Below are 21,064 nucleotides of genomic sequence, written 5' to 3'. Positions count from 1 at the left end.
GAATATTTAGAAGTTCCCGTTTTACATTGGCAGTGAAGAATTTTGAAAAGTACAAAAAAGGTTAGATTTTTTCAAACAACATTTTTTTATATATTTTTTAATTTGTTTTCCTTAGCAACGGTATCGATTGTTGCTCTTTTGTTGCCTAGGATGCCTATTTTAATGTACTGTCAAATTTACAAGTTTCTCAATTATTTTGCACATCGTTAGACATTAATTATTGTTGGTTTTTTTAATAGGTATTTGTTTAATGTTACAAAAAGTGTCGTTTCCGCTAACTAAAGTCAAAAAAATATAATCTGAAGCATCAAAAAACAATTAATTAAATTAAATAATTTTTTTTCATATGAACTTTTTTAACTGTAAAATAATAAATCAGAATTCTGCAAAATGTTATATCGAAAAGTTGTTGTTCTTAATGAGCTTTATTACAACAAACGTATTTCTGATACTTTCTGTATACCTGTAGTATAGAATAAAAGTTGCTTTTTAAAAAAGAAAGACAATTTATGGTAAATGAAAGATTCTTTCACTTTATTAAATGTCTTTAAAGTGGGCAACCAAACATACATGTACAAGATTAAAGCTCATTTTAATGGTGTGAAAGTGGCTTTTGTTCGGGTATTTCCGTAGGGGCTAACTCGTGGAGCTGTCTGGTTTTCACCCAACAGGATTTCGCACTGACGGGACGAGAAATTGAGGTTAACTTTGACGTAACGGCGAACTGACAGACTGGATTTTTTGACCAAATCTCGAACTTTTGATAAGCAAAAAGACGGCAAACTTCCGGCATGAGTGATAATCGGGGCGTTGCGAGCGTTATTTTGTGAAATCCGCGGCTTGTGAGTGAAATTTACAAAATCAGCTGGAACGGCAAGATGTCGTGCTCCAAGTCTGTCATCGATTCAGCCCGACTGTAAACATGTAAGCCACCCGAAATGTTTTAATTTTACTATGATAGAAGAACAGCAAATGGGCTCGCAAACATTGGAGATTTTAAGACAAGGTGTTTGGGCTTCTTTGACCGGGGGTTGGTTCTTCGACCCCCATCAAGATGTGTTTTGCAACACGTTCCACCTCTACATCTGGCTATTCTTGCTATGTTTGCCCTTCACGATATACGTGGTGAGTCTACGAAACCACTCTTGGGTCCCGTACCTAACCAGCTCTTTCAGTACTTCCCACCGACGAAGTACATGTGGTACTTCTATTGTCTCTCGGTGACGATAGTTCTAGCTGTGATCAAGCTGGTTAATTACGGCTTGCATCACATGTATGACACATCCGAATGCATTCATGAGGAAATTGATGAGAACTGGCAGGAAGTCAAAAGGTAAATAAAAACACGAGGGGAAAACACAAACTGAATGTTTTCCAGGGAGGAGGAAGGGATTGAGCTGCAAGTTTTGTCCAACAAGACGGAAACAAACTCGAGACCTGCCGTCAGCGGCTCGTTTATTTCTTACGCGGAAGCGGGGGCTCTTCCGAGCACCGATGCTGACAGTCTGGAGTCGACGGAGTTTCAGCAAGCTGAAGCCGCCAAAGACACCAAACCGAGCAGCACCATAGGTGAGAAAAAACCCCATTACGAAGCGAAAGTCATTGTTTTTTAAATAAACCGCTGGAACGAATCGCCAACTGTTAATTTATTTACACTGTAAATCCATAAACTGGTGCACTTATTGATCCTGGAAGCCTGCAATTTTTTGCCCCAAACCACAAATAAGTGGGTTAGATAATAATAATGGTTTTGATTTCACCGTAATGCAGGAATGTGTTGAATGGCAGATGGATGATGACCTAGTCGTTACCGTTATAATACTTTATTTAATGCTTTCGCAAATAATTTAATATGACGATAATTGACGGTCCTTGCACGTCCGAATTTTCGAAACTGGTAAATTTATAGACCTGTCAAATAGTTTCAGGATTTTGGGACAGTTTCTCTTCAATCGCAGCAAAGCGGAATATTAATACAAAGTTCACAACATTGTTTGTATTTTTTTGACGTGACTTAACACTTAAACGGATAAGAAATGAAACGTGCAGTTGACTACACATTTCCGCGAATGTTAGATAATGAAATTGCTCAAATAACATGGGAATTTTTTGTTCACTAGTTTGAGTTTTTGGCTTAGAAGCGCAGCTATAATATTAATTTTTCAAGGCCCCACTTTCGTAACGAGCCAATAAAATTGTGTGATGATAGAGCTGACCTACATTTGGCAGGTGCTTTTGCAATCATTACTTCCGAGTTTTTGTTTAATATGGAGGTTCTACCATCGAACCACCAACAAGAAAAAATATTTTATTGGCTTTTTATGCTTTGATTCTGTGGAAATCGTGTCAGTTAGAATAAGACATAAAAATGCAAATTTGCACCAATGCGTAATGTGAGACTTTTACGTTTGTCAACACAGTTTCACATGCGTTCTATTGCAATTCTGGGATTATAGAATCGTAAAATGTGTTGCCAACTGGCGCATAAAAATTTTATGTCCAAAGAGACAAAATAGAGTAGCGATAAATATTTAACTGGGACAGAAATAATATTTTATGGTGTTTATCATTTTATTATAAATCATGATCATAACTGTAGCCCACCTGCATTTCCACAAAATGTGCTTATTTCATGTTTAATTAATAACAAACTAATAATTAATAACTAAACCTCTATTTCGTTATAAAAATGGTTTAGTAATTTAATGGTGACTCTGATTTACCTGAGAAAAAGTTATAATTTACAACAAATGCCATCAATTACATTCTCTAACTTTTTGAGGAACTTTCCTTTCTTACTCAAAAATAGTAAAACTTAGGTCTTACATAATGAGAATCTAAATTACGCTAGTTACCGAAAAATGTCACACTGTGTCTTACTACCTCTGTCCGATTTGGGAATTTTATCCAACTTTTAATTAACTGTAATCTCGACTATAACATATCATGAAAAATATTTGAAATTCTAAATACGATGAATGGTTTTTGAATGCGAAAATATGCACTGGTGCGCTTAACAGCACCATATCTAATGAATCATTACGGAAGGATTTTTGGTGACTAACCATTTTTTTCATTTTTGTGTAGTTTTTCTCATAAAGACCTTTATACTTAACCGTAATAATTAATCTTAAATTGTTAGCAGGTAAAAAAACAAATTAACAATTTATAGAGAATTTGGACTAGTTAGACTAGGATAAATGCTTGTTATTTTAACAAAATGTAATTCAGCTGTTGGAAGAATTATTTTTCCTATGTTTAATTTAAATAAATAACTGCCGGTGTATTTAGTTTGAATATTTTAATAATCCATTTCAGAATGTCAGAGTTCAGACACTTATTTTGGAAGCGAGTATTTAAAAAAAAAATAAATTACCAAAAACAAAAATTTGCTAAATGATGACTAGTAAGGTAAAGTTTCTCGTTGGAAAATAAAATAAAAATGAGTTAAATACCACTGTCTTTCAGAAATTAGCCATATGGGCTATATGGGCTATAGTCCAGAGCGGGGGAATTTAGGGGCAAAAATATCATTACTTTGATAAAAAAATACCTAGTAAATGGACAGGTTGCATTTTTTTTAAATCAATGGATCCGATTTTTAGTTTTCTTCGTACTTTTTAATTCGTAAGTTCTTAATTGTTTAGTTAATGAGTTTTAAGAAGTTTTTAGTAGTTTCAATGTATATTACAGAAAATTTACGATGAGCAATGGTAGAAGAAACCTTAGTAGGTTTGAAAAGAGTCAACGACAACGTAATATTGCAGGAAAAATTGTAAAATTGGGTACGTTTTTTGAAAAAAAAATCTTCTTGAATAAATAGGAACAAATTAAAAATCTAGTTTTAAGTTTTTTAATTTAATTTTTAGAAATATCTTGCTGTTGTAGAAAACTTGTACTAGAACCATTTTTGCTATTTCATTCAAATAAAGTGACTGAAAAAGGTTAAGCATATTACTGAATTTTAGAGAAAATCAACTGTAGAGATACATATTTATTGATTTGATTTTATCAAATTCCAATGATCGAAAATTGATAGAATTTGTTTGATATTAAAATAATTAGAATTAGACTTCTTTGACTGTTCTGGAGCAGTGTATATTAAAACGCCAAAATGCCTAACATTTTTCGAGCCGTTTATACAGTATAGCACTTCATTTGGGGTTTCATAAGAGGGGTGGTACCATTTTAAAATTTCGAATTTACAAATTTCCAAAATACGGCAAAAGATGTCCCTCTGTCAAGAATAATAATAGTCCATTTTCCGAGTTTGTATTTTTTTTTTAATTTTCTAAATGAACCAATAAATGTTTTTTTTAAAGATATTTTGTCATAGGCAGAGGCAGCAAAATGAAGTAGCCCTGGGTGACAATGGACCTAAATGCGCCTCTGCCTCTGCCTTATCACAAAACTGTTAAAAATTTGATAAAGTGTATGTAACTGGGAAAGTGACCAATATTCACATTTTTGCTAAAATTTCGGGAATCTTGGTAGAGAGAAAGATTTTTAGGGTAAATAAATTTTAAAGTGTTTGTGTTCGTCAATATAAAGCAGGTTCTCGATAAGAAATAAATTTAATTCGGGAAAAAAGGCTACAATTTATTTAATCTAAACCTCAATATTCAAGTTAACACTCAATTCAAATTCAAAGTCAAACTTTTCTTGTAAAATAATAAAACAATAAATAATAAAATAAATAAGATACATTTTCCGTTGTGGAAAGATTAAGTGGAGTGGACCAATTATTTAAAAAACTGTACAAGATTTCTTCTTAAAAAAATCTTTTTAAATAATATTTTCCGATGTATTCTGATAAAAGACTGTACAGTACAATCATAAAAATAAATTAAATCGAGTGTATCAATTCTTGGTGTTTGTTCCTTTTTAGTTTTATTATTTTGTAAGTGTAGAAATGCAAATGATCCGAAATGAGTTTGTTTATTAACCTTTCTTGCGCATATTTTATCATTTATGTACAGTAGACTCAAGAGTGATTTTTGTGTGCTTTTCTTAGACTTGAAGGCCGAGGTGCACCGCAAAAACTCTTCGGAGAGCAGCGACGGCGCCGCCGCCCCCGTCCTAGAAATAGTAACCTATCAACCGGACGTGCCTGAGCGCAAACCCAAAAAATCCGACCGTCGTCCGAAACATCAACGTTCAAAAACCGACGGTTTCGTTTGCGTCCGAATCACCGATGACACCAAACCGAATCGTTCGAGTTTTCGTAAACTATATCAGCAGGCCGATTCGGCCGACGGCAATCTCTTAATCCAGCGGCCGTCTTTACAAAGCGTCGATTGCGAACAGGGGCCTTCAAGCGGCCGAAGACACTCCAATTTTACCAATAGTAGTTTGAATTTTTTACCATCGACTGATATTAAGCCGACTGGTTCTTTGGAGCTGGGCTATTTGGATAAAAACCCGTCTGAGGGGTTTTACTTTAAGACGAATGGCCGCGGGGGCGTGCGGAGGATACGCTCGACGGCCTTGGAGACGTGCTGTCCGCCCCCGGCGCTCATCGTCCACCCCAACAGCTTGGAGGTGATTGGGTGCAAGGGGGCGCGGAATCCGCTGCCGCCCCCAAGCTCGAGTCTGGTGCGGAACCAGCACTTGAATCTGTGTTCGTACTATGGGTCCGAGATTGTGTACCCGATCGCGGAACAGTCGGACGAACATCAAACTTCGCATGGGCCTGACACTGATATCGATTCTTCGGCCCACATTTCCGACTCGGATTTCGAGGAGAATCAAGGGAGCAACTCGCCCCTGTTTTACATCACTGTGAAGACAATGACGAAAAACGTGCCTTACGAAAAAACCCATCCGAAAATCGAGGAAAAGTGCAGTGAGGAAAGGACGAGTGCGACGTCGAAAGACGCACTCTTAGATAACGATAATTCGAATTCGAGTGCGACGCCGGAAATGCACGACGCTAGGACTGACTGTTACGGGACGGATAACGAATGCAGTGATAAAAAATTAAGTGAGTGTTCGAATTTATCTTGTAGTAATACGAGCGTCGAATGCGACGAACGAAGTCCCAAAATACCAAATTGTCCATTTTCGGTGCGAAAATTATGTCACGTGTTGGGTGACGATTTTAGAGTTTTTCGCGATCAAGTCCGTGATAATAATGTTAGAGTTGTCTATGCCAAAAATGATGTTTTAGTGAATGAGCCACACATCTTCCGGAAAAGGAACGTCAAAAGGAACAGGCGGAGGAAGTCGGGAGAGGGAGCCAAGACGGTCGAAAAGGACAATTGCACCAGTTTGGTGGAACTGGACTTGGATTGGCTGTTCGACGACGAGAACCAGCACAACCAACACAAAAAAGGTAAACCAATACAAACATACGAACTAAATACACAAATGTTTGATTTTTGTTAAGCGTTGCAATAAATAAAACTGTTTCATTTAACAATTTTTTACGTCCGTCAAGTCAAAATAGTGAGGAAAATGTGTTAGAATATGAATAAATCGCCATTCATACAAACATAATCAGCTTATCTTGTAATTATTGTTATATTTTATGATTATTAGTTATTAGTGTTATTACTATTTTTATTATATTGCATTTTTAAATTATTGGTTCTGCCTCGATAATAAAACACGACAAAATTAAATAATTAGGCATTTTGTTTGTATTGATGACGAAAATTAATTCAACAAGTCGTCCTTTATTTGTTACACCGTGTGGGCTTCCTTCCTTTCCTTACATTTTCAATTACTCACGTCCATGTATTTAGGTGTTTCTCAGAAGTAAAATAAGCAATTTTCATTGCATTAATGAGTCGATCATTTTAATCACTTAAAATCAGGATCAAGTACCAAACAAATTTGTACCTGAGAGGTAAAACAGCCTAAATTCGAATATCTCAATATTCAGGACTGATTTAAATCAAAAATTCTCATTTAGTAACCAGTGACACATTGTTATGAATTTTTTTTGTACTCGTAAGTAGATCTAGCAGGTTAATAAAGAGATATTGATTTTATTCGCTTATTATTATTATTATTGTAATATTTTTTTAAACAATTTAAATATATTTATTAAGTAAGAAGGTCTTCCGGAAAATCTTCAGCATTTTGAATATGTGGAAAATTTCTGTAAAAAGTTCTGATATTCCTTTGTTATTCATTTAAATCTGTATTATCAAGTTATCGTTTGGTTTGATTTACTGATCGATTTGCGTTCATTTCTATTGGAGGAGTGATTGAGGCAAATTCATATGCTTTCTTGGTTTTCTTTCTAAACTCACATATTTAGAACTTTGTGTGAAACTGTTTCTTAAATATAATGTTCCTAACTCTCTGATTTTCTTCTTCACTGAAACCAAACAACTTTTGGTAATTTAAATTGGCTTCCATCACATTTTTTTCTTGTAACAAAAGGTGTTGTTAAATTCAAATAAATGCTAGGAATGTCCAAGAAATCTTGTAATTTTATTGAATACACATTAAATGGGGAATTTTTACAATTTTTTAATAAAATTAGTTCAGGCTTAGTCGTTACAGGTGAAAATATTTATAAAACATATAAACCATGTTGGAAAATAATTGGGACCTAATATTTTATCGCTTTAACATTACGCTGGACCAAGGACGTTAAAACCTCCTTGTGGTGGACTTTAAAAATTTCTACAATTTCAAAATTTTTAATTTTTGTAAATAATGGCGTTTGTAAGATTTTATGTTTTGTTTCAAATATGTTCAGTGTTCATTTTAAATTATTATTTATTTTTTGGAAAAAATGGAGTGTTGTCGCTCTTAGATACACAAATATAAATTAGGTAACTTTTATTAACAAAAACAGTAAATCCGACAGTGATCATGTTGCCTGGAAAATGGTAAATGCCTAAGACTTCTAGAAATTAGTGAACACGTAATCTGTGAGATTGCATATTTTATGCGAATTTTTTTACTTCCGGAAATATCATGAGTCGTATAAGTTAAATAGAACAAAAACAGTTCGTGTATAAAATTAAACGAAGTAAAGAAACATTATCTATAACTGCGCAAACGTTGGGAGCATCATTATCAGGAATGGGAAAGAAGTGGATAAAAAATTATTTATTGGGAAACGAAGAGAACAAAGAGATTAGTGGTAAAAATAAAATAGAAGAGTTTATTTTAATTCAGTAAATTTATTTTTACAAAAGGGTCCAAAACTAACGTCGGAATTTGAACTTAAGTTTAGAAGAGATGCTGAGAAATACGTGATGATTCAACACAATCAATTTTGACTCCTATTTTGTTAATTATTTACCGTTGTATTTTGAAATATTGCCGTAAAAATCACATATTCGCCAGTTCATTTGGCGATAAGCGAGAAAAAAATTAAATAGTACACTCACCCTACGCATCTATTTGTGGCCCTCATCTTCATACATGGACTTACTGTAATAGAAGAACAAAATTAGAACAATGTGTGATTATGATTAAATTAATTGAAAATAGTATATTACGAATTTAATGCAAAATTTCTGAAAAAAAATTAATTACATACTAACCCTTTAATCCTGATTTGACGATTCCATTTCCCCAACCATTCCATTGGCACCCACTAATCACTCGAAATTTAAAAAATCGCGCACTGTTAAATGTCTGTTAGTTGTGAGCACTCGAAAATTCACAGCAAACACGACCGAAACGAAAATTGAATTTGATTCGAAATGTTAAAGGGGCAATAATTTAATGAAGCGTCCGTTCACCACCACTGCAAGTGACAAACTGAAATAAATTAAACGGCACATCAGTGTAAAATACAGATAAGTATTAATCACTGAGAAAAAAAAAACAGACAAAAAACCGCTTAGGTAACTCCAAGGTGCAGACAACGCGCTTTATCGCCGCTGGCCCGATAAAATACAAAATACGTTGAAATATTCAAATCCAAATTAAAATCACAAAATCAGGCCAAAAATTGTTTCGTTTTCTTGAAACCTGCCTGAGACAATACCAAATTATTTAGGTGGTTGCGATCGATTTGGTTCTTTTTAAGCAGCTTTTATTTTTTTCATCTAAAAATCACAAAAATTTCATCAGAAGTAACTTACTTTACAAAAACTCAGTATAAAGAACATAAAAAAACGAGCCACCCTGAATATCTCCGAAAATAAACAAAAAATTTAAAAAATCCTGAATAAGTTTTAAGCAGCTTTTATTTTTTCGTCTAAAAATCACAAAAATTTTATCAGAAGTAACTTACTTTTCGAAAACTCAGTATAAAGAACATACAGGGTGATTTTTAAAAAACGAGCCACCCTTAATATATCCGAAAATAAACAGAAAATTAAAAAAATCCTGAATAAGTTTGTTTTAAGCAGATTTTATTTTTTTCGTCTAAAAATCACAAAAATTTCATCAGAAGTAACTTACTTTACGAAAACTCAGTATAAAGAATATACAGAGTGTTTTTTTTTTAAAACGAGCCACCCTGAATATCTCCAAAAATAAACAAAAAATTAAAAAAATCCTGAAATAAGTTCGTTTTAAGCAGCTTTTATTTTTTTCGTCTAAAAGTCACAAAAATTTCATCAGAAGTAACTTACTTTACGAAAACTCAGTATAAAGCACATACAGAGTGAGCCACCCTGAATATCTCCGAAAATAAAAACAAAAAATTAAAAAAATCCTGAATAGGTTTGTTTTAAGCAGCTTTTATTTTTTTCGTCTAACAATCACAAAAATTTCATCAGAAGTAACTTACTTTACGAAAACTCAGTATAAAGAACATAAAAAAAACGAGCCACCCTGAATATCTCCGAAAATAAACAGAAAATTAAAAAAATCTTGAAATAAGTTAATTTTTATTTAAAAGGGGACACCTATTAGTGTAATTTTAAAAGTTGTAACACCAATCCCCTTTGTAATATAAACAACCCCTTCAGAATTTTAAATGGCATCTCACTAAAAAGTGTCCCTCTAAAAATAAAAATTGACCTTTCTCAGGATTTTCTGATTTTTTGATTATTTTCTGTAATTTATTCTTAAGGAAGTATATCTTTCTTCCTTCAAAAAAAACATACCCGTAATATTTTTTTTAAGAGAAGACAATCAGTGCTATTTCTCATCTATTTTTTTGTTCTAACATACAAAAATAAATAGAACTTCTCACGTGACAGTGTTCTGCTTTTCCAGAACCGTTAAAAAGAGACACGGAGTGGTCGAGCACCACCACAGTATCGCTCGAGCACGACGTTAACAAAGTCCTTCAAGAGCAAGTTCCTTCGACCCGCAGCCTCGGCGCAATTCCCAAAAAAACCCGTTCAAATTCTAGTCACAACGATCAATCATCAGGCCGTAAAACCCCAAAAAGCGAATCGGAAAAGTGCAGCATGTGTCGTTGCAAATCGGACGAAAACGAGCCACGAAACCGTTCATTGAAAGAAAACAAACTCACGCAAACACTGCGTCAAAACGACTGTCCAAGTTCCGTCGAAGGACTCGAATGTATCGTCTTGCAAAAACCCCAAAGAGTTGATATCCCGAAACGCTATGTGCGGACGTCGAGGGATCGAAACGAGGAAGGCTCTTCAGGTGGTTCCAACAATGAATTGAGCACGTTGTTACCACCAGCCCCTCTTCTATCCGCCTTTTTGGCCTCGAGGAGGGACTATCCACTGTCGGTGTGCTATCTACCACCAAGTGAGACGATCAAATTCAGTCATGTGTCACCGCAGAGGAATAGGTTGAAACGGAGTAGAGTTAGTAGGAGGAGGTCGTGCCAAAGAAACAAGAGGGATAGTGCAATAGCTAGTTCTTTATCGGCGGGACATGGGACACATTGTGCCAAAAATTTCAACGATACCACCGATGGGTCCGTTCACTGCTTCATGGACGAGCACGGGAACTGGATCACTTACACATTCGATGAAAAAGGATTAGGTATGTCCTGGAAATTTTTCGAAGAAATTTTATTCAGATTTTTATTCAAATTTATACAGATTTTTTTTTAAATTCGTTGCTCCGAAAACTTACGACGGTAATGGAATTGCATTCTTGGGTGCATAGTATTTCTTATAGTGTTTTTGTTTTATTTCTTATTCCATATCTTTCCATTATTTTTATTATTTCCTTTGCTACAATCACGTCTGAAAACGCCAGAGACCACACTCTTTGGCTATAACTATTCCACCAACTTGTGCCTTTCTTAGAACCTCATCTATGTCCCCCAGGTATGCTAAGAATAATGCAGGTCTTAACGGACAGAATTTCCTTACTTCTTTGATTTTCCAAAAAAAATTACTCGTCTTTTCATCTATTTTTACTTGATTAATCGTTTCCTATGGCTTGCTGTTCTTTCTTTCTTCACACTTTTTCTTGTACCATTTTCTTGCTTCCAGATATTCTGTTTTTGTACCTACTCCTTTTTTTTTTCATTCATTTAGTTTATCCAGTTTCTTTTTTAGGTCTTTTTTCTTTTATAAGTTAGTCTATTTCCTCTAATGGTTCTGCACTTTTGGTGATCCCTCTAGTACTTCCATAAAGTGATCTTTCCATTTTTCTATATTTTAATTTTCGTTTACTTTGTCTTTACTTTTTCTTTCTTTTTTTATAAATTTCCACACCTCTGACTGTTCTAATTTCCTTTATTTTGTTTACTTTTTCTTGCTGTTTTTTCTTTCTTCACACTTTTTCTTGTACCATTTTCTTGCTTCCAGATATTGTTTTTGTACCTACTTCTTTTTTTTTTTCATTCATTTAGTTTATCCAGTTTCTTTTTTAGGTCTTTTTTCTTTTATAAGTTAGTCTATTTCCTCTAATGGTTCTGCACTTTTGGTGATCTCTCTAGTACTTCCATAAAGTGATCTTTCCATTTTTTTATATTTTAATTTTCGTTTACTTTGTCTCTACTTTTTCTTTCTTTTTTTTTATAAATCTCCACACCTCTGACTGTTCTAATTTTCTTTATTTTGTTTACTTCTTCTTGCTGTTTTTTCTTTCTTCACACTTTTTCTTGTACCATTTTCTTGCTTCCAGATATTCTGTTTTTGTACCTACTTCTTTTTTTTTTTCATTCATTTAGTTTATCCAGTTTCTTTTTTAGGTCTTTTTTCTTTTATAAGTTAGTCTATTTCCTTTAATGGTTGTGCACTTTTGTTGATACAACTGTTTCGACTTCCCTCTAGTACTTTCATAAAGTGATCTATATTTTAATTTTCATGTACTTTGTCTTTGCTTTTTCTTTCTTTTAGGTCTTTCACATTGTTTGTTCCACCAGTTGTTACGTTTCATCTGCTATATACATTTTCTTTAATTATAGCTGCTTTTGTCTTTCTGACGAGATCTTTATATTAGCTGTTTCAAAACTCTAAAGACGCCAGTGACGCATTTTACCGAATTATTTTTTTAAATAGGTTGATAAAATTGTAAAATAGTTTATGATTAGCTAATGATTAGATTTCTCATTGAAACTATAAATTACATTAGCTACTAATTTTTTGTAGTTCATGAATAATTTATAGCTAGTTGAAGATTTCTTTGTTTATTTGTTCTTGTCTATACTTTCAGACTGCTGCTTTTTCGTTCCATTTTGTTCTTAATTATATATTTTTTTCTTCTTTTTTGCCCTTTACATTTTTCTTTGTACTTTGTCCTTTTAATGTCAATTTTTTCTCTTGCTTCATCATTTGTATATTTGCGTAAATTGCTTTCTTTGTTGTCATTTAAAATTTCTCAGCCCTTACCTTCGATCATTTCAATTAATTTTCTTGTTTTTATTTCCGTTTCGTCGTCTGTTCTTGTTCTTTTTGCTCCCATTCTTGCATTAAAATCTTCCCCTATTATTATATTGTTCTCTTCTGTAGTTTCTATTTTTTCGAGTTTTTGCTTTGTTTTCTTCATTTGTTTGCTATATACTATTTACTTTAATTTTTCTTTCCGAAATACTCTTCTCTCGTATCAATTCTTTCAGTGTTTTTTTAACCCCCGTTAGAATGCCGCCTTCGGCTCTCCCCTTTTTTCTCTCACAGCGTTCGTTTCGTATCCTAAGCTACAGTAATCCGTAGTATGTATTTAATTAATGTTTTAAATTAAAATTTCTCCAGGTACCGCAAACAACCGCCTCCACGAAAAATCCTCCACTGGCGACAAGCCCCACCGGCGGCGTCCCAGCGACGCCGCCTCCACGTCCCGAGGGACTCGCAACAACTCGCAGGATTTCTGCGACAGCAACAGCACCGACTCCATCTGCAACAGCTCAGTATCCATAATCCTGGACGCTCCCGCGTCGAAAACGCCCTCAACCAGCATGATTCCGCTCCAAAATTCTGACCTCAGCTCGGCTCAAATGAAAGTGCGTGATACAATCCGTCGCCGCTTGTTCGCCAATCAGGGTTTCATCGATCCGTTGGACTCCTTGATCAGTATAGTGCAAGGCGAGAACGAGGGCGACGTTGAGACGAATCTGGCCCGCAATCAGTTCAAATTCATCCAAAATTCCGATCAAGTGAACAATAACTATCCGAGGACCAAGTCGTTTTATAAGTTTAAAGTGTTCCCGTGGACTTATGTGAAAGTGACGCTCGATCGGCTGAAGCTGCTCGCGTTGCTCGACAGGAACTTGACGTTTTTCGAGACGCTTCTGTCGATTGGGTTCGGGATTCTAGTCTCTGTTTCTGGTGCTATTTTGTTGTATTATGACTTTTATGAAGACTTGTTGGCGTTCATCTTTTGTTTTGTTATGGCGAGTTGTCAGTACTCGCTGCTGAAGAGTGTGCAACCGGACGCTGCCTCGCCTACGCATGGGTTTAACCGGATCATAGCCTACTCGCGCCCGATTTATTTCTGTATCTGTGCAGGGATTATTCTAATTCTGGACTCCTACATTGATAAATCGGCGGAAAGTCAAGTTTATAGTCTGAGTAGCGGCGGTTTGACACATATGCAGGTGCTCCTCCTGGTCCGGGATTTCCTAATCAAGTTTATACTCTTCTTCCCCGTGTTATTCTCGCTAGGGTTGTTCCCCCAAATCAACACCTTCATTATGTATTTGTTGGAACAGGTGGATATGCATATTTTCGGCGGGAACGCAATGTCGAGTCTCCTCGCTTCGTTCTATTGCATCTTCCGCTCGCTTCTGGCTGTGATTGTGATGAACGGGTTCGCCTACGGCGGCTTGAGCGAGCCGAAGAGTTCGCAGCACATTTTATTCTCGATTTTTTGTGCCTGTCTGGTGGCTTGTTCGTACCATTTGAGCCGAAGCGCCAGCGACCCGTCACACTTATGGAACATAGTGAAACGTCACGTCTGGCCCTCGGACATATACCGCGAACACAGCAAAGACCGAGTCGATAAGGTCGAAAGCAAGGAAGAAAAACCCCTCACTGAGAAACAACCCAAAAAATCGGTCAAATTCCCGAGTGAGACCAGCGAAAAAGTCAACGACCACGTCGACCCGCTGCCCCACAAGTTGCAGAAAACTGTAAATGCGCGCCTGAAGAACGACATAATCCTGTGCGGGTTGATCGCGGTTTTGGTGTTTAGCGTGCACGCGAGTACCGTGTTCACGGCGCTCCAGCCAGAGCTGAGTCCCGTTCTGTGGACGATCTCGGCCGTTTTGGGGTTTGTCCTCCACTATGTCACCCCACAGCTGCGCAAACAGTTGCCCTGGCTGTGCATTGCTAGTCCTGTTTTGAGGTCGCGCGAATTGTTGCAGTATCAGATCAGGGGGCCGGCCAAAATCATGTGGTTCGAACGGGTGTACATTTATTTGTGTTTCGTTGAACGGAATATTTTGTACCCGCTTTTGTTCCTCTCGGTTCTGACGGAGGATTCGCCCAAAGTCGTTAAGAAGTTCGGACCGCTGCTCGGGTCTTTTGTTGTTGTTATTTGCGGGTTGAAGTGTTTACGTAGTTCCTATTCGAATCAGAGTTGTCAGTATCTCGTTTTGACTTTCACGGCGTTGGCGTTTCGTTATGATTATAGTTTCATGGAACAGACGTTTCTAGTGCAGTATTTCTTCGTGAGCATCGTTTTCCACAAGTTCTACGAGTTGCTACTCAAGGTAAGGACAATATAGAGGGTGATCCAGCTAAAATATCTGTGTTTTTGGTGGTTGATTAATTGTAGGAACACGTAAAAATAAATATTGCTAGTTGAGTAGAAAAGTAGTGCAATACACCACAATTTGATGCTTTGATTTTGTTCAAAATTTTCAAAATAAGGCCGTTTTGTAATAATCTATGTTTTGTCATCTCTGAGCTCTATCTAATGTTTTCCTCCTCTTTCTTTCCAATTCTTGGTTTGCATTGTACTGTCCTCTATATTCTTTCTTCCAGTCTTCCATTCAGTTTTATTTCTTTTTTGTTACTTTACATATTTTTTGTGTCATTCACAATCTTTCTATTATGTTTAAATAAATCTCTAAAATATTTTTATTCTTTCGAAAGCATTCACAGACTTTTTTTACTTATCGTAGACTCAATTTTTATCCTCTTTCTGTTCCTCCTTTCAGTTTAGGTTTTCTCCTTTCCAATTCTAGATGATCTTAATTTTTTTTAAAGTTTTTAATTCTTTCAACTCTCTACTGGAAAAGAGTTTCTAATATCCTCTATGATTTGTTTCCTTTAACCTCTGTCTTCTTTTTTCTGCATTTTTTCTTTCCTGTTCTTGGTTTGAATATGACTGTCTTCTATTCTATATTTTTCTTTTCTCTTTCTTCTTAGTTCAGTCTTCTAGCCTTCCATTCATTATTCTTTCTTAAATCCTGCTTTCGTCATTTCTTCTGTCTTCTTTATTTACTATCCTCTATCTGTTTTCTGCGCTGTCCGTTACTTCTTCCTTTTTCTGTTACCCTAGTCAAAGAAAGTCAGAAAATATTTCCGGACATAGGTGTATCGAAATTTTTTTATTTTAACTTAAGAATCTGTGATCTTAGAGATCACTTTCAACATTTTCCCATTAAAATTATATTCGTTCAATCCATTTTTTAGTATAACTTTAGGTTGGTATGCACCATTAAAAACTTGACAAAACTTAAAAAAAAGTACATTCACTGTTTTTTTTGCCATTTCTTGACTAAGACAGCATCTACAAAAATGAGTACTGGGTTAGAAGAGTACGATCACCTTATTTTACCTACAAGTTATCACTTAATTAAAGCAATTTTGTCGTCATGTGGAAAAGTCTTTAGTGTCCCACAGCCATAAATTTTAAATTTTGAACAACATCCAAGCGTCAAGCTCCTTTTACGAAGTAGAAATATTTATTTTTGCTACTAAACTTGTTGCAGGTCCAATTCGTGGTGACCTACATCGCCCCATGGCAGATCACGTGGGGCTCGGCCTTCCACGCCTTTGCCCAGCCTTTTTCAGTACCTCACTCGGCCATGTTGTTCCTGCAAGCCTTCATTTCGGCCATTTTATCAACCCCTTTGAACCCGTTCTTAGGTAGCGCGATTTTTCTAACTTCGTACGTTCGACCAATCAAATTTTGGGAACGTGACTACAACACTCGTCGAGTTGATCACTCAAATACGCCGCTTTCGTCACATCTTGATCGAAATTTGGGCGCCGATGATAATAATTTGAATTCGATTTTTTACGAACACCTTACAAGATCATTGCAACATTCGTTGTGTGGCGATTTGATTTTGGGACGCTGGGGGTTGGTCAGTCAAGGCGATTGCTTCGTTTTGGCATCGGATTATTTAAACTGCCTGGTGCATATCATCGAGTTGGGGAACGGGTTGGTGACGTTTCAAATGCGAGGGTTGGAGTTCAAAGGGACGTATTGTCAGCAGAGAGAAGTCGAGGCGATTACCGAAGGGATTGAGGAGAATCACGGTAAGTTAGTTATTGGTCAGGCATTCCACGGTAATTGGCCACTTTCGCATAAATTTTGATCTGATTTATTTTTATGAAAAAACTGAATGTTGATGTCGTACTAAAGTATCATTTCTTAATGAAAAAAGTTCGTTCAAAGGAAATGATAATTAATAATGCTAAAGTTTTTTCCGTGTGCAAAACTGGAAGTTATGTTTCTAAATAGTTACGAATATTGAAGCTATAACTGAAAACAATGTACAAAAAATGTTTTTTCAAAGCTTGCGACAAAATATTAATTGTTAAATGCACATCAAATTAAATTTCACAAGAACGTTGTTCTCTTTTTGTTAATTGTTAGTTGTTTCTTATTTTCGTTAAAATTTTCGTGTTATAGTAAAATTGTTACTTAGCATAATTTTTATGTCCCGTCCGTAATCTCACTATTTTTCATTTTCGTCATATTCTTCCTTTGTATTACATGTTTTCATAAAAAAACATTTATAATAATAATTGATATATACTGATATCGATATTTTTATCGATGATAAAAATTTACAGCCCTAAGCAAGAGTAATTCTTAAATAGCTAAACAATAGATTAAAAATGAATTCTTTTACTTTGTTTTCTGTACTTTTTGGGTCAATTTCCTTTATAATAGCCCAACAATAATCTCCTAATATGTTTTCATCTCTGAACCCTTTGTGCCGATCTTCCAAAATCTTTTATGTTGATGAAAACGCTCGCCTGTTCATCACTAATGCTGTTAAAACGGCATGAAAACGCTATATTCTGGCTCAAAAAAACGAAGTTTGGTTGAAAACGGCTTATTTAAGACGATTATTTGCTTAGAAACTCGTAAATTTACATATAACAGACTGAAAACGCCGCATTCAGGTATAAAAAAACGAAATAAGTTTGTTCGAAAACGGCATATTTCGGACGGTTCTGTGCTTAGAAACGAGAAAACTTATATGGAACAGACTGAAAACGCCTTATTCAGGCACAAAAGTACGAATTAAGTTACACCTCAAAGGACATTTGCTTTGAAATGAAAAATCTATCATATAACACACCGAAAACGCCTTATTCTGGCCCAAAAGGGCGATTTATGTAACAGTTTGAATGAAAACGGCTTACTTCGATCGATTTTTTGCTTTGAAACGCGCATACTTTCATAGAACAGATTGAACGTCATAAGAACGATTTATGTTACAGTTTGGGTAAAAACGGCTTATTTCCGTTGATTCTTTGCTTTGTTTCGGCACTTGCTTTTCTTTTCCCTAGTCGATTATTCACTTAACTTTCGTAACTTTTAGCATGTTGTTGTATCGAAACAGACCATTTCACCGGGATTTTGAGCATCAGTTCTGCGTTCAGCCAACGCTGGCTGGCTTGGGAAGTCATCGCGGCTAAATACATACTCGAGGGTTACAGCATATCCGACAACAGCGCCGTCTCAATGTTGCAAGTGTTCGAATTCCGAAAAGTCCTCATCTCTTATTACGTCAAAGTACGTCGCTCTTGCTCTTGGTTTTTTCCCCTCACATAATTGTTTCCAGAGTATCATTTTTTACACCGTACGTTCTCCCAAACTGGAGGAATGGCTCTCCTCGCAAACAATTCTATCAGCTTTACAACCAATGGAACACAAGAACTTCGTCGATCTGGACCCGGTGTTCAACTACAACATCGACGAAGACTTCGACATAGCCAACAGCGGGATGACGCGCCACATGTTCTGCCAAATCCACGGCGAATGGATCAGTTTTTGCGTGGAGAAGGCGGAGAAAAACGTCGATTCGGGGAATAACTCGACTTTGGTGCTGCTTTGTTTCGCGCTGAGTTTGCTGGGACGTCGCGCTTTGGGCGCCGTGTCGCACAACACTGTCTCAAGCGTTGAGTTTTTTCTCTTCGGGTTGCATGCACTGTTCAAGGGGGATTTCCGCATCACTTGCGCCCGCGACGAGTGGGTTTTCACCGACATGGACCTCCTGAAAACCGTAGTGGCGCCAGGGATTCGCATGTCGCTGAAACTGCACCAAGACCATTTTATGTCACCGGACGAATACGAGGAACTGCCAGCCCTCTACGACGCCATCTGCAAGCACGAAGAAGAGTTGGTGATTTCGCACGAGGGTGACCCAGCCTGGAGGAACGCCGTTTTGAGTGGAACACCCAGTCTTTTAGCCTTGAGGTTGGATTGATTTTGTGTTTGCGAATTTTTCGATTCGTTCGTTCGTTCCAGGCATGTGTTGGACGATGGCAGCGACGAGTACAAGATTATCATGCTGAATAAGCGGTATTTGAGTTTCCGTGTGATCAAAATAAACAAGGAGTGTGTTCGGGGGCTTTGGGCCGGCCAGCAACAAGAACTGGTCTACTTGCGTAATAGGAACCCGGAGCGGGGGAGTATCCAAAACGCCAAGCAAGCCTTGAGGAACATTATCAACTCGTCGTGTGACCAACCGATCGGCTATCCAATTTACGTCTCACCTCTAACCACAAGTTACGCCGAAACGAACGAGCAATACTGCAGTCTAGTCGGGGGTTCGGTCAGTTTGACCAAAATCAAGAACTACATTTTCAATGTATTCAGACGGTAAGTTTTTTTTTGTTAAAACAGTGACTTGACACAATGTTGGCAGTATCCGTAAGCGATGTGGCGAGGGTTGTTCGAGCGGGGCTTCGGCTCGTGACGAGATCGGGATGGGGCACGAGGGGGTGTATGCCATGACGACGGTCACACCCCTTAACCACCAAACAGCCGGCAGCCAATCGACGGATGGGTCGCACTTGAGTGGCAGCATGGGACGTGGGTCTAGTCTGAGCCGCACTTCGTTGGGCGGCAATAGGGGGAGTTTGGTGTCGGTGGGGAAACCCACAAGTGCCACTTTGGCCAGTTTGGCGGGGCTGTTCAAAGAGCGGGATGAACGGGCGGTGTCGCAAACGCCCGATGGGCAGCCGAGGAACGACGAGTTTGACGAAACCGCCGAGAAGGAATATTCCGTTCAGAGAGTTCGGGTTTGTTTCATTTTTATTTTTTGGAAAATCGTTAAGGTGGGGTTTTAGATCGTTGATCCAAATTTGGTATACGACGCTATCAATTTGGGGCGAAGGATTGACGTTACGTGGCCGACTGAGTACATGAGGGTGAGAGGCGGCCGTTCGTTTTGGAAGGATTGGGTGCCTGAGACGGGGATGGAAGGACCGGTGGGTGTTTTTTTCCGTTTGATTGTTGTTATTTGTTGAATTTTAGGTGGTGCATCGATGGACGCCCTGTCACAAAGACCCAGGGCGGAGGTCTCACGTCGACCGGACGATACTCCTGGTTCAAATTGACGATAAGTTTGTGCCCATTGCAGAGAGCGGTGTGCAGGATCTAGGGCAGGAGGTATAGCATTTGTTTTTGCGTTTGTCCGTCTCTAACATCAGAGAAGGGATTAAATCTGATTTTAGACTTCCATTAGGAGTATAATTATAGAAAGACTTAATTTTATATGAATTGTTACTATCGTTAAGAAAGTGAATTTACATATAAAACAAAATGTACAGTAGGTAATCTTTATATTGTTTTTAACTGGAAGTTGTTTCCTTATTTCGTTTTTACACATACACAGACTAATTGTTTAACTGCCATTCTTTTACGATGATTGTGATGTAGAATCTTTTTTTATGACATACGTCCAAAGATTTTGTACTTGAGGGAGAAGTGTCAAAATGATTTGTATTATAAATTAGGCTTCTTAATATTTATGAATTGTTGTTACGCAGTTGCCTTATTAAAATAGACTGATTTTTATGTGTATTTAGTTAAGAAAAGTGTACAATTTTTCCAATAATTTATATTTAATTAAAAAAGGAGGAAATAAGTTGTCCATGTTTATAAACGGGTTTTTATTTAACTTACTAGGTTTTCGCATAATCCCAAATAATCACATTGTTGCTGCAGATATCTATAGATTTTATAATGTTATGTAATGTATTAACTCTACTTTTTTATAAGGACATCATTTTTGGCCTATGATTGTAAAAACGATTATAAAAAAGAAAATAAACACACTCATTGTCTATGTATCTTTTTCAAAAGGGCGAAATAAGACCAGTTTTATTTAAAATCTTTATTCATATATAAATAATAAATTAATAATACCTAGGGATCATTAATATCAAATGTATATGAGAAAATTATCACTTATTAGATCGATTATTACAGGAAAATAAAACACCAAAATTTTCTTATACATCCAAAAATATTGGTGCCCCTTGTATCATCATAAAAAATCTCATAATGGTAA

General features: G+C 36.6%; 1 protein-coding gene across 3 annotated transcripts; it reads left to right on the top strand.

The window, feature by feature from the left end:
- The first annotated feature begins 652 nt into the window (after positions 1-652).
- Positions 653-20,839, top strand: pcx (pecanex). Of its 3 annotated transcripts, XM_970489.5 has the most exons (14): positions 654-1,125; positions 1,176-1,333; positions 1,379-1,569; positions 5,015-5,983; positions 6,170-6,334; positions 10,141-10,887; positions 13,050-15,007; positions 16,235-16,787; positions 18,086-18,279; positions 18,329-18,963; positions 19,015-19,368; positions 19,415-19,790; positions 19,839-19,979; positions 20,026-20,839. In XM_970489.5, exons 1-14 carry the CDS (start codon positions 955-957, stop codon positions 20,164-20,166), a joined length of 6,753 nt encoding a protein of 2,250 aa, XP_975582.3. In that variant the 5' UTR covers positions 654-954; the 3' UTR covers positions 20,167-20,839. The 3 variants fall into 3 exon arrangements, with proteins under 3 accessions (XP_064214797.1, XP_064214795.1, XP_975582.3); XM_064358727.1 differs by having other exon boundaries at positions 653-1,125; positions 5,015-6,334; positions 18,107-18,279; XM_064358725.1 differs by having other exon boundaries at positions 653-1,125; positions 5,015-6,334.
- Positions 20,840-21,064: the final 225 nt, after the last annotated feature.

This window comes from Tribolium castaneum, chromosome 9 (genome assembly GCF_031307605.1).
Source record: "Tribolium castaneum strain GA2 chromosome 9, icTriCast1.1, whole genome shotgun sequence".
Taxonomy (NCBI): domain Eukaryota; kingdom Metazoa; phylum Arthropoda; class Insecta; order Coleoptera; family Tenebrionidae; genus Tribolium; species Tribolium castaneum.
Note: the sequence above shows the minus strand (reverse complement) of the source record. Positions and strands in the feature narration are given on the sequence as shown.